At 40.6% G+C, this 13,333-nt stretch overlaps 1 protein-coding gene across 4 annotated transcripts in view; it reads right to left on the bottom strand.

Annotated features, from left to right (window-relative positions):
* Nucleotides 1–289: 289 nt before the first annotated feature.
* The window catches only part of LOC101127903 (chimeric ERCC6-PGBD3 protein), an 82,929-nt gene continuing 69,885 nt past the window's right edge, over nucleotides 290–13,333 (bottom strand). For all 4 annotated transcript variants that reach the window (XM_004049391.4, XM_019035449.3, XM_063709754.1 and 1 more), the window contains 3 exons: nucleotides 5,489–5,693; nucleotides 4,512–4,590; nucleotides 290–3,374 (listed from right to left, as the gene is read on the bottom strand). In XM_004049391.4, the coding sequence (XP_004049439.3) occupies nucleotides 2,955–3,374; nucleotides 4,512–4,590; nucleotides 5,489–5,693 (704 nt within the window). In that variant the 3' untranslated portion in view covers nucleotides 290–2,954. The remainder of the gene's footprint in view (nucleotides 3,375–4,511; nucleotides 4,591–5,488; nucleotides 5,694–13,333) is intronic.

Raw genomic sequence — 13,333 nt, 5'->3', positions numbered from 1 at the left:
ACCTACCGATATTGATACCACTTACTGTTGGCAAGGGTTTGGAGAAATGGGTCCTTTCATGGAGGGTGAATTGACGCAAGCAATTCTGCTACATCCACTGACATTTAAAATCTACATCATTAATCCAACAATTCTGTGCAGGCAGAGCTATACTTACAGGAATAGAAATGTCTTGCATATAATATTAAATGAAAAGTTAGTTGCAAAATAATGATGGTATAACGCCATTAATATAAATTACATATTTAAAGCAAACTAGTTGCTATAATAGACTTCAAAAGACAGTAGCTTAAGCAAGTCAGTATTTTATTTTACTCTTAAATAACAGGTCAAAGGAGAGCAGTTCAAGACTGGCAGGCCAACTTCTCCTTCCTCAACACATCACTTCCATCTCTTGAGATGCCAGGTCACTACTGAAGCTCCCATTGGCCTCCCAGCCAGCAAGAAAGGGGAATGTCAAGGAGAGTGCATACCCTGCTTCTTTAAAGGGCCAATTGGGAAGTTTAAAACTTAGTCATATGGCCACAATTAACTATAAGAGAGGCTGAGAAGTAGTCTTAAGCTGAGCAGCCAGACGTCCAGGTAAAACTCAAAAATTTTATTAGTAAAGGAAGAATGGGAAAATGACATTATAGCAGCAGTCTGTGTCATGTGATTCTCTAAATGCATGGAGAATACACACCAAACCTAGGGCTGTACTTAGCTGTGGAACAGGTGCAAGATGGTGTGGGGGTGGGGAGGCAGACTATTGCTTGAACATTTTTAATGGTGATGGTATTAACATTTAATTTTTTGACAAAATTTTAAAATCCTTTATTTGTGCTGATAAAGCATGTTAAATACATTAAATCTATTTACACTGTACAAAGCTTTTAAAGTTCTAAAAATCAGATTTTTATCTAAATGGATAAATTTCTCTGTATTGTTAAAACCATTCTACTTAACTGCATTGTTCTCCAAGTCCCTCCAGCCAGGAGGCACGGTAACAATGTGTCAGATCTCCACACTGAGACACCACCTTCCCAAGATCATGGTACATCAGCAGCAGAACTGAGACAAAAACTGGAACAAGGACCACCTTGCTCCTACTGCATTATAGCTTTTGATAGTATTTGCTACTTGAAGAGAAGGCTATACCTTGTCTAGCTCAATACGGTTTATGTTTCAGACACTATAAGTATGATACCCAAATGCTTCATGAGTGAACAAGGTCAGCAGATCACCCTGAGAACAAGGAAGACACAATTTCCTTATAGGCTAATGATTATAAAAATAGAAATTAAGAGCTCCCCAGAAATAAACCACTTAGTCAAAAAGGAAGGAGTTTTGACTTCCTTCTAAGCCAAGTACTCAAGTTTAAGACTTATTGGCCTATTTAAAAATTCTTTCTATGACTTCTAAACAATGATGGCAAAGTGACAAAAATAATGTAATCATCTTCTTCCCTCATTATATATAAACCAAACTAAAAACAAAAGAAATGAACAAGCTATAATCCAAAAAAAAAACTAGAAAATCCTGACGGGAATCATATAGAACATCTCTAAGAAAAGGATTCTTGGCTTAAGCAAAATATTAGAGCAGAGAAAGCAAAACTCATGTCCTCTCATGCAGTCTGGCAAGGCCCCCCTGCCCAGAACCCTCCTCTCTGAGTCACATGGATGAGCAGACAGAAGATCTGGACACAGCTATCCATGTTAAGCATGAGAGAGATGTAAAGAAATAGCAGGGTAGGAGGGCAGGCATACTACAGAAAAATGAGAGAGAGGAAAAGATCAGGACAGAGAATACAAATCGAAGAAACAAACTGCACTGAGACAGCTACAGAAGAAATTTCAGGAATACGATGAATTTCAGAAAACAACACTTCAAAGATGAGATGATAAAATCATCCTGAGAAGGAAACAAGAAAAACATGGGTAAGAAAATAAACTGAGGATCAAAGCAACACCATCACAGAACCACAAACACATAGAGTAGTGAGATACAAACAGCCTTGGCTGGAATCCAAACCACAGAAACAGGAAAGCCCGTCGCAAGGAATGCAAAGGCAGGCGCAAGACGAAGGCAACTGGAGAGAAGACAGCCTGCCAGCCTGCAGACAAGAGAGGCCTGGAGTGGTGTCACTTCATGGTAACGACGGCTGGGTCTGCTGTGGGCTGCTGTGATGTTTGTGTGCATGCATGTGTGTGGTTTTTATGTACCTACTTTTGGCTTTAATTTGATTTTTTTTAATGATAACACATTTTGTGACTGTAGGAGAGAAAAAGATGCCCTCTGCTTAAAGGAAAGCCAGGGTAAACTGAATACCCTACAGCTTTCCACAAACACGTCTTATCATTTATTACCATACTATTTCATGCTTTACTAATAAAAATACTCACCAATTTACCAGTACCTTGAAAAGAGGATCTTTCCAAGAAAATTAATATAATTATCAAACAACAAATAACAAACCTGACCTTTGTGGGTGGCAAATGGTAAATATAAATGTTTAAAGTTTAAACATCAAAATAATGCTGTTATCAGATATTGATGAACTTATTGAACAGGTCTGACTGAATGTAAGACCTGTTTTTAGCACCAATAAAACAAATTATTGAGATTTCTGTTCTGCAAACTTCTAACTGTGCTCCCTGACAGCATCTTTTGGGTAAAGGAACAAATGTGCTCCAAGGAGTAACTGTTAGGTACCTGATTTTACAATATAATTAGATTGCCAAAAAAAAAAAAAATCAATCCAAGTATTTTCTCCTTTAGCTAGCATTATTAAAACTTTTAACTTTCAGAGAAGAGTTTCTTCTTCCTTAAAGTTTTAATTCTGAGGTAGACGTCATGCAAACAAACATCAAGTGCAGCCAACTTCCATTGACAAACATGATTATTAATAATAAATTAATAATCAGAAATGCCCGTTAGAAAAAGGGACTTGAAAGTTTAGGAAGCAATGTTGTTTAGCAGTATTCTGGCTTGAGTTTCCAAATTCCTTCACCACCAGAAGTTCTATGGAAAGTGCACAGATTTCTCAATAGTTCTCGGAAGACACAAGACTGTGATGCAGATAACTTGGATTCAAACTCCTGCAGTATCTCCCTGGTGCTGGCCTGGCCATCAGTGTGGGCCTGGAAAGCGATGAAGTTTCTCATCTCCACCAGAAGGTCATCGTGTTCTGTGGTGGGCAGCAGGGCAGAAGCTTCCTGCAGGTGCCCGCTTTCACTTTCTAAACGCTCTGGCAGAATCAGGTGGTTTCTAGCTCTCATTTTAGCCAAGAGTGAGGAGGAAGCGAGGGCCCCGGATGAAGAGTCTGCATCTTCTGCTCTTCCACTAAAATGCTCAGGGACATTATCTTTTCCCTCCTTTTTCATGATGCCATCCTAGAAAAAGAAGACCACTATATTGATATATTTAATTTCTAGTTTATGCCCCCACTTCCTTCCCCAAAGGCTGTGAAGGGTCACAAGACAACACATGTGCCAGGGTGGTGAGGCTGACAGGGTGAGACTGAGACTCCACCTAATGAAAAGGGAAAGGAGGAGGGTCCGGTATCTAAATCCTCCCACTGTTAAGAGACCGTTTCCTAAAAAAAAATAAAGAGGGGGCAACCAAGCCATTCCCTTAGTCACCACCACTCAACACGGTGGTGGACAGGAAGGCAGAGTGGAGGCTTCCAGGCAAGGTTTCAGGAAAATCTGTCTCTAGGAGGCCCAGGACCACTTTCAGTACCTGTGGGCTTTTCCTGTTCTTCCTCTCAAATGGATCCTGTACACTGTGGATAAGGAACAATATCATAGCTATACTTCTTTTTCTTCACTTTTAAGTCTTCTTACTCTTCCTACCTTACATCTAATGCAAGTTGCCTTAAAAAAACACAAATCTAACTCTGAAAGGGTCTCAAATCCCTACTGCTAAAAGCACAGAACATGGGAAGTCAAAAAGGTACTAGTATTCCTAAACATGTTCATATTAACTTAAAATTGGAGTCTGAATCTGGGAGTTTTAACGTAATCCTTAATCAGAAAGACCAGAAAGACTTCCACTGAATGGTGGAGTCTGGACTAGTTTTAACCACAGTAGCACTCAAGGCAAGCAGGGCATTCTTGAGCAGAGAAAGACAGGTACTCTGCTCTAGCAGCCAGTGAGTTACAGACACCAACATTCAAGGCAGTTTTCTGGACCTTTATTTCAGAGGGTTGTGGTCTCTGGAATTGGCACTTTCCCTCTAGACAAGGCAGGCTGTCCTAGCAGTGACACACCTATCCCTGTGTCAACTTTCTAATGGCAAAACAGAAACGCTGCTACGGATCTTGGGTTAAAGACTTTGTCTTTAGGAAATCAGCAGGTCCTTTTAGATTCAAGTGAATGTGCATCGTAAATCAGAGCATGCAACACAAATATCAGGTGTCATTACACCAGAGATGACCATTTTCTTCACATCCAGAATCAGGTGAAATTTTCACAGCATTCAATCAAGCAAGTCTCACCCTGGAAAGCAAAAAGGTTATCTATATTACCTGGCACTTCTCTGTTGGAGATGTTGATGAAGGATGCCGCACAGAGAAGTTAGAATTCCTTTTCTTACCAAATCTACTCCTAAAAAAGGAAAAGAATCACAGTAGATTAAATGTTTGCTTTTGAGACTTAGAGATCAAAATATTCTTTCAACAATGAACTTCTTCCTGGAAACATTTCCATCTGCATGCTTATTCTTTCACAGCCATGCCATTTCTGCTCTATCCCCCTCGATTCTTCCACTCCACCCTCCTAGAAAGTAACTGCTGGCCGGGCACAGTGGCTCATGCCTGTAATCCCAACACTTTGGGAGGCTGAGGCAGGCAGATCACTTGAGGTCAGGAGGTCGAGACTAGCCTGGCCAACACGGTGAAATCCCGTCTCTACTAAAAATACAAAAATTAGCCTGGCATGGTGGCGGGAGCCTGTAATCCCAGCTACTCAGGAAGCAGAGAATGCAGTGGGCCAAGATCACACCACTGCACTCCAGCCCGGGCGAAAGGGCGAGGCTCCATCTCTAAAAAAAGAAAAAAAAAGGAACTGCTGCATCTCAGAATGAGAACCACTCAGTATCTTGTTCAAAAGATGATGGGAACCATTCTCAATTCCAAGTAGGAAAATCATTCTAAAAGAGCATACTGAATAGCAAAGTAATTAATGTGTGCTGTAAATTGGCTAATTATCTCATTAAGGTTTAATCATTATCCTGTATCTCTTACTATTTTTAACAACACCATCTCTCAAATAAAACCAATCACTTCTCCTGAAGCCACTTTGGAAAACAGGGGATGAAAGCAAGGAGGAAGGCAAAGTTATAACAGTATTTCTCCAAGTCACCCAGATTTGGCTGCTATAATCCCTCCCTGGGGATTTATTCCTGAAGAGAAATAACAGTATAAGCCTCCACACCTGCCCTGATTTTATTTCTAGCCTTAGTTGTTTGGACTCCTTGCAAGTATGGCATGCAGCAATCTCTTACTTTTTTCCTGCTGGTGCACCAGAAATCCCCCTGTGGCCAGTCCAGGTGGGAACACCAGACACTGCTCCCAGACATCGCTGACGAGAGAGCCTCAGTGCTTTCAGGGCATCCTGGGCCACTCGGTTGGCTTCTGCCTCCACCAGTACATAATCTGGGCTGGCTCCATCCATGATGGCATCGTGCTTCATGACACTGTGCACACCAACTAGCAAGAAAAGAAATAGCAAAGTGATATTTCACTCTGTATGCAAGAAAGACACTTTTCTCCTCTGTATAAGTACAGTACTGTAGTAGACAAAAACAAAGTGATAGTACACTTAGAAAACCCTAGAGAATCAACGATAAAAAATAGTAAGATAATTCAAGCAACATAAAAAATATAAAATTCACACACAGAAACCTATAACCTTCCTATTTACAAACAATAGCCAGCTAAAAATATAATGGTGGGAAAATTCTATTTACAGTAACAGAAAAGACAAAACACTTAGGAATAAACCCAAGCAATGTGTAAAGCCTATATGGAGAAGACATGAAAACACTCCTGGGAAGATAGACTATCAGACTTAAACAAACAGAAAGACATCCCTTGCATTTGAGTAGAATGACTCAATAACCATTTTCCCTGAGTTAATTTATATGTTTAATGTAATCTCAATAAAAATGTCAACCTTTCTTATGAAGCTAGACAAACTGACACTAAAGTTCAGACAGAACAATAAACCTTCATGAATAGATCAGAAAACACTAAAAAGGCAAAGTAACACCCTATTGGACAATAAAACACGCTCCAGTTACAATAGTTTGGTGCTGAGGAAAGAAGAGACACAACAGGAGATTGACCAGAAAATAGAAATACATTGAACTGCATTTGGAAATGTACTACATGATAAAGGCATCTCTAATCACTGAGAAAAACTTATTTGAAATAAATGATGCTACAAATGTTGGGGCACAAACGTTGGGGCATTTTATCTTTGAACCAAGATAAAATCCACACCTCATACTCCAAATGGATCAGAAATCTGAATGTAAAAAGCAAAACCATACAAGTAGTACAAGAAAACATGGCGAATTATCATATGATCTATATGTAGAAAAGGCTTAGAACTACAACTCCAATTAATAAAAGACTGACAAGTTTTTTTTAAAAAAAAAACCTGTTTCATAGGAAAAAAATCATAATAAAGGACAACCAATGAGGAAATACTTGTAACATATATGAAAAATGAAAAGCTAACATCCCTAATATATAAAGAACTCTTTAAAACCAAGGGGAAAAAGGGACCAAAAACCTGATTTAGAAAATGGACAAAAGACATGAACAGACAAGTTCACAGAAAGAAAAATTTTTTAAATATAAATGGTCCTATAAAAAGTTCAATTTCACTCAAAGAAAATAACTGGAAATTAAAACTTAAGATATCCTTTCTCACCTATCAGATTCGGAAAAATTAAAAGTGTAACACCACACTCTTGACAAGCCTCTGGGCAACAACTGCTGGTGACAATTCAAATTGATCTAAACCTTACAAAAGGGAGTTGGGCATTATTCAAACAAACAAACAAAACAAACTTACATATGTGTTTACCTTTTGATCTAGCAATTCCTCTTGTATAAGCACAGGATTATTTAGTGCAGCACTGTGGCTGAAAGAAGCTATAAAAAATCTAAATCCTCATACGTGGATAAACTGTGGTACAGGTTGAATATCTCTTATCCAAAATCCTTGGGACCAGAAGTGCTTCAGATTTTGCCTTTTTCAGATTTTGGAATAATTGCATATACCTAATGAGACATCTTGGGGATGGGCCCCAAGTCTAAACACAAAATGTATATATTTTTAACATACACCTTACACACATAGCCTGAAGGTAATTTTAATATAATATGTTTATCAATTTTGTGCAGGAAACAAAGTGTTAATTGTGTTTTGACTGTGACCCATCATATGAAGTCAGGTGTGGAATTTTCCACATCTGGCATCATGTCAGTGCACAAAAAGTTTTGGATTTTAGAGCATTTTAGATTTCAGGTTTTGGGTCAACATAGCAGAGCACTCTAGCAATAAAAATTAGCAATTTTTATTGGAGGAATAAAACAGGAATAAACAGGAGGAATAGCTCTCTGTTAACTAATACTGCAGTGGCTGTCAGGATATATGAAGTTTTTTTTAAAAAAGGAACAGAAGATAATATAGTATACAACCTTTTGTGTAAGAGAATAAGGGAATATAAAATTATACATGTGCCTGCTTATTTCTACAAAAGAAACTGATATAGTTCAGCTGTGTCCCCACCCAAATCTCATCTTGAATTGTAACTCCCACAATTCCCACGTGACATGGGAGGAACCCAGTGGGAGGTGATTAATTATGAAGATGAGTCTTTCCTACACTGTTCTCATGAGTGAATGAGTTTCATGAGATCTCATAGTTTTAAAAATGGGAGTTTTCCTGCACAAGCTCTCTTTGCCTGCTGCCATCCATGTAAGATGTGACTTGCTCCTCCTTGCCTTCTGACATGACTGTGAGGCCTCCACAGCCACACAGAACTGTAAGTTGATTAAACCTCTTTCTTTTGTAAATTGCCCAGTCTTGGGTAATGTCTTTATCAGCAGCATAAAAATGCACTAATAAAGGCAATTGGTACCAGTGGGGAGGTGTGCTCCTGAAAAGATACCCCAAAATGTGGAAGCAACTTTGGAACTGGGTAACAGGTAGAGATGGGAACAGTTTGGAGGGCTCAGAAGAAGAGAGGAAAATGTGGGAAGGTTTGCAACTTCCTAGAGACTTCTTGAATAGCTTTGACAAAAATGTTGATAGTGATATGAACAGTAAGGTCCAAACTGAGGTGGTCTCAGATGGAGATGAGGAACTTGTTGGGAATTGGAGCAAAGGTGACTCTTGTTATGTTTTAGCAAAGAGACAGGCAGCATTTTGCCCCTGTCCTAGAGATTTGTGGAACTTTGAACTTGAGAGAGATGATTTAGGGTATCTGGCAGAAGAAATTTCTAAGCAGCAAAGCATTCAACAGGTGACATGGGTGTTGTTAAAGGCATTCAGTTTTATAAGGGAAGCAGTGCATAAAAGTTTGGACAATTTGCAGCCTTACAATGTGATAGGAAAGGAAACCCCATTTTCTCAAGAGAAATTCAAGCTGGCTGCAGAAATTTGCATAAGTAACGAGGAGCCAAATGTTAATCCCCAAGACAATGGGGAAAATGTCTGCAGGGCATGTCAGAGACCTTCATGGCAACCCCTCCCATCACAGGCCCAGAGGCCCAGGAGGAAAAAGTGGTTTCACGGGCCTGGCCCATGGTCCCCATGCTGTGTGCAGACTGGGGACTTGGTGTACTGTGTCCCAGCCACTCCAGCTGTGGCTGAAAGGGGCCAACAAAGAGCTCAGGCTGTGGCTTCAGATGGTGCAAGCCCCAAGCCTTGGCAGCTTCCACATGGTGTTGAGCCTGAGGGTGCACGGAAGTCAATAACTGAGGTTTGGGAACCTCTGCCTAGATTTCAAAAGATGTATGGAAACTCCTAGATGCCCAGGCAGAAGTTTGCTGCAGGGGCAGGGTTCTCATGGAGAATCTCTCCTAGGGCAGTGCAGAAGGAAAATGTTGGGTTGGAGCCCCCACACAGAGTCCCTACTGGGGCACCACCAAGTGGAGCTATGGAGAAGAGGGCCACGGTCCTCCAGACCCCAGAACAGTAGATCCACTGACAGCTTGCACCATGCACCTGGAAAGGCTGCAGACACTCAATGCCACCCATGAAGGCAGCCAGGAGGGGGGCTATACCCTGCAAAGCCAAAGGGGCAGAGCTGCCCAAGACCATAGGAACCCACCTCTTGCATCAGCGTGACCTGGATACGAGACAAGGAGTCAAAGGAGATCATTTTGGAGCTTTAAGATTTGACTGCCCTGCTGGACTTCAGACTTGTGTGGGGCCTATAGCCCCTTTGTTTTGGTCAATTTCTCCCATTTGGAATGGCTGTACTTACCCAATGCCTGTAACCCTATTGTATCTAGGAAGTAACTAACTTGCTTTTGATTTTACAGGCTCATAGGCAGAAGAGACTTGCCTGGTCTTGGATGAGACTCTGGACTGTGGACTTTTGAGTTAATGCTGAAATGAGTTGAGACTTTAGGGGACTGTTGGGAAGGCATGACTGGTTTTAAAATGTGAAGATATGAGATATGGGAGGGGCCAGAGGTGGAACGATATGGTTTGGCTATGTCCCAGCCAAATCTCATCTTGAATTGTAACTCCCACAATTACCACATGTCATGGGAGGAATCTGGTGGGAGGTGACTGAATTATGGGGTTGGGTCTTTCCTGTGCTGTTCTTGTACTAGTGAATGAGTCTCATGAGATCTGATGGTTTTAAAAATGGGAATTTCTCTGCACAAGCTCTTTGCCTGCTGCTATCCATGAAAGATGTTACTTGCTCCTCCTTGCATGATTGTAAAGCCTCCCCAGTCATGTGGAATTGTAAGTCAATTAAACCTCTTTCTTTTGTAAATTGCCCAGTCTCTGGTATGTCTTTATCAGCAGTGTGAAAACAAACTAATAGAGAAACACATGAAGGAAATGCCAGAAACTCATGAGACTGGTAAGGTAAGGAAGGGGTGGGGACAGGGTGGGGGATGACACTACTCTTGGTATTCCTTTTTGCATATTTTGTCTTTTGTTACTATGTTAATGTGTTACTACTCAGAAGATAACATAGAGTCAACAAGGATGGGAGGAAACCCTAAAGTGGAATACAAACAAATAAATTAACCTAACTGTATTTTAAACTGATAGCACACACTGAAAATATGATGAACGGTGAGAAAAAAGAACTAACTTATTTTCGACCCAAGTAGTGTTTTGACCAAAAACTTAGACTAAAGACAAAAAGAAATAAAAACAAATATTGAACTTTAGTTAGTATAAATAAAAACAAATATTGAATTCTAGTTAGTATAACTGTTTCTTGCCATAGTTCAGGTTAGAAATTGTAAAAAGCTACCATGTATCCTAGGATTGACAAGTAACTCAGTACGTTGTGAACAAAGGTCTTGAAGAAGGAAGCTACAAACATGGAAAGGGCCCTAGGGTGCTGAAATGAAATTGGAGACAACAGTATTCCCTCATCTTATTTTGCTTTTTGGAGCTTATTAGAGTGTAACTGATATGCAATAACTGCTGAAGTACAGTATTTGGTAAGTTGTGACATTATGTACATACCATGAAACTATCACTACAATCAACACAATGAACATAACCGTCACCTGCAAAACTCATGTCCCTTTGTAATCCCACCATCAAATACCCCATGCCCAGACAACCAATCCAATTTCTGTCATGACTGTGTGTTTTCTAGAATTTTATGCAAACGGCATCAGAGTATGTACTAATCTTACTAGTCCGAAAGTCATCCATGCTGTAGCATGTATCAATACTCTACTTCCTTTTATTGTTGATTAGTATATATTTTTTTTGAGATGGAGTCTTGCTCTGTCGCCCAGGCAGGAGTACAATGGTGTGATCTCGGCTCACTGCAACCTCCACCTCCCAGGTTCAAGCGATTCTCCCGCTCAGCTTTACAAGTAGCTGGGATTCCAGACACCCACCATCATGCCTAATTTTTGTATTTTTGTAGAGATGGAGTTTCACCATGTTGTCCAGGTTGGTCTCGAACTCCTGACCTCAGGTGATTCACCCACCTCGGTCGGCCTCCCAAAGTGCTGGGATTATAGGCGTGAGCCACCAAGCCCGGCCTGTTGACTAGTATTTGATCATATGGATATGCCATGGTTAGTTTAACTATTTACTTGTTGGTAGACATTTGATTTCTACATTTTTGGCTATTACTAATAAAGCTGCTACGAATATTCATGTACAAGCCTTCGTATGGACATATTTTTCCATTTCTCTTGGGCAAATACACACCCAGGACTGAAAAAGCTGTATCACAAGGAAAGTGCATGCCTAATTTTTAAGCAACTACCAAACTGTTTTCCAAAGTGATTGTGCCATTTTACATTCCCACCAGGCGTGTATGAGAGACCCAACTGCTTCACATCTTTACCAACACTTAGTATGGTCAGTCTTCTTTCATTTTAGCCATTCTAGAGGGTGTATAGTGGTATCTCACTATGGTTCTAATTGGCATTTCCCTAATAACTAATAATATTAACAAGTTTCATATATTTATTTGCCATCTACATATCTTTCTTGGTGAAGTCTGTTCAAATTATTTGTCCATTTAAAAAATTGGGTTATACATTTTATTATTTTTTGACATGGGGTCTCGCTCTGCTGCCCAGGCTGGAGTGCAGTGGCATGATCACAGCTCACCACAGCCTCAACCTCCCAGGCTCGAGCAATCCTCCCAGCTCAGCCTCACAAGTAGCTGGGACCGCAGGTGTATGCTACCACACCCGGCTATTTTTTTTTTTATTTTTTGTAGAGATGGGATCTCACTATGTTGCCCAGGCTGGTTTTGAACTCCTAGGCTCAAGCAATCAACCCACCTCAGCCTCTCAAAGCACTGGGATTACAGGCTGAGCCACCACACCCAGCCAGTAATTTTTGATTGGGTTCCAGACATTGTGAATTTCATCTTGTTGGATGTTTGGTATTTGTATATTCCTGTAAACACTCAGGTAGGGCTGAAGCAGTGCTCACTCTAAGGCTGATCATTCCCTACTACAGAGGCAAGACCCCCTACTCTGTATCATACCCAATGCCCCATGAAATATTTTTCCAGTCTTAGCTGGTGGGAACAGGCACTATCCCTGGCCATGGGTGAGCACCAGACATGTTTCCTCTAATTCGAAAAGTTAAAGAGGAAAGGCCTTTTCACTGACCTTAAGTAGTTTTCTTGCACAATGTGCTGGTCAGTATTCAGCTGAGTGCCAGTGGAGACTCTGCAGACCTGTGGGGTTCTCTCCCTGTGCACAGCTGTCTCCGCTATCGTCTCTTGCATGTGAATGCCAGCCACCCTGGCCTCCCCTGATGCTCAGCTCTGTCTTTTCAACAGAGGGTCTGCCTGGACTCCCATCTGGGTTCTCCCTCTTTCTGTTACAGCACGAAAATTCTCTCAAGGCAGTAGGGCAGGGCAACTGCAGAGCTCAATTCATTTGTTTCCCATCTCTCAGGAGATCACTGCCCTTTGGTGTCTGAAAACCATTGCTTCATATGTTTTGTCATTGTTTTCATTGTTTCACATGGAAGGGTAAATGTTAATCTGCCTTTGCTGGAAGCCAAACCCATGGTTTTCACAGACATAGAGACAGGTGTATCTGTGCAATTTGTTGTGCATATATATGCACGTATGTATGTGTATATGTATGTACACAACAAACACATACACACACATACATACATCTATTTCCTCATATTATTGGCTACGAAAGCAATGACATAATAGCAGCAATGAACACTCTGAGAACCCGGATCCTAGTTCCTAAATACCATTCTCCAGGGTTCCTTGAAGAAATGGCTGATTCCAGGGCTGGCACAGAATACAAATTGAGCTCAGCATATATTAGTATGCCAAGAAGAAAGGAGGTGCTCAAAGAATGGTGGGGACATACCAGAGGGACAAAGGAGCCAGCTTGAAGGAGCTCCCACTCACGATGCAAATCTAAGACAATACGAGCATCATAATACCCCTACTAATGGATTACAGTCATGGAAAAAAAAGAATCCATTAGTCCATACTGATCTAAAAATAAATTAATAAATAAATAAGAGAGAAGGAAAACCTTCCTTACAGTAGAATGTTAATCACCATTTGGCAACCATTGTAGTAATAACTGACTGAGGAAAGAATCATCAATAGATATTAAAA

This window comes from Gorilla gorilla, chromosome 8 (assembly GCF_029281585.2).
Source record: "Gorilla gorilla gorilla isolate KB3781 chromosome 8, NHGRI_mGorGor1-v2.1_pri, whole genome shotgun sequence".
Taxonomy (NCBI): domain Eukaryota; kingdom Metazoa; phylum Chordata; class Mammalia; order Primates; family Hominidae; genus Gorilla; species Gorilla gorilla.
The sequence above is the reverse complement of the archived record's forward strand: the minus strand, read 5'-3'. Positions and strand labels throughout refer to the sequence as shown.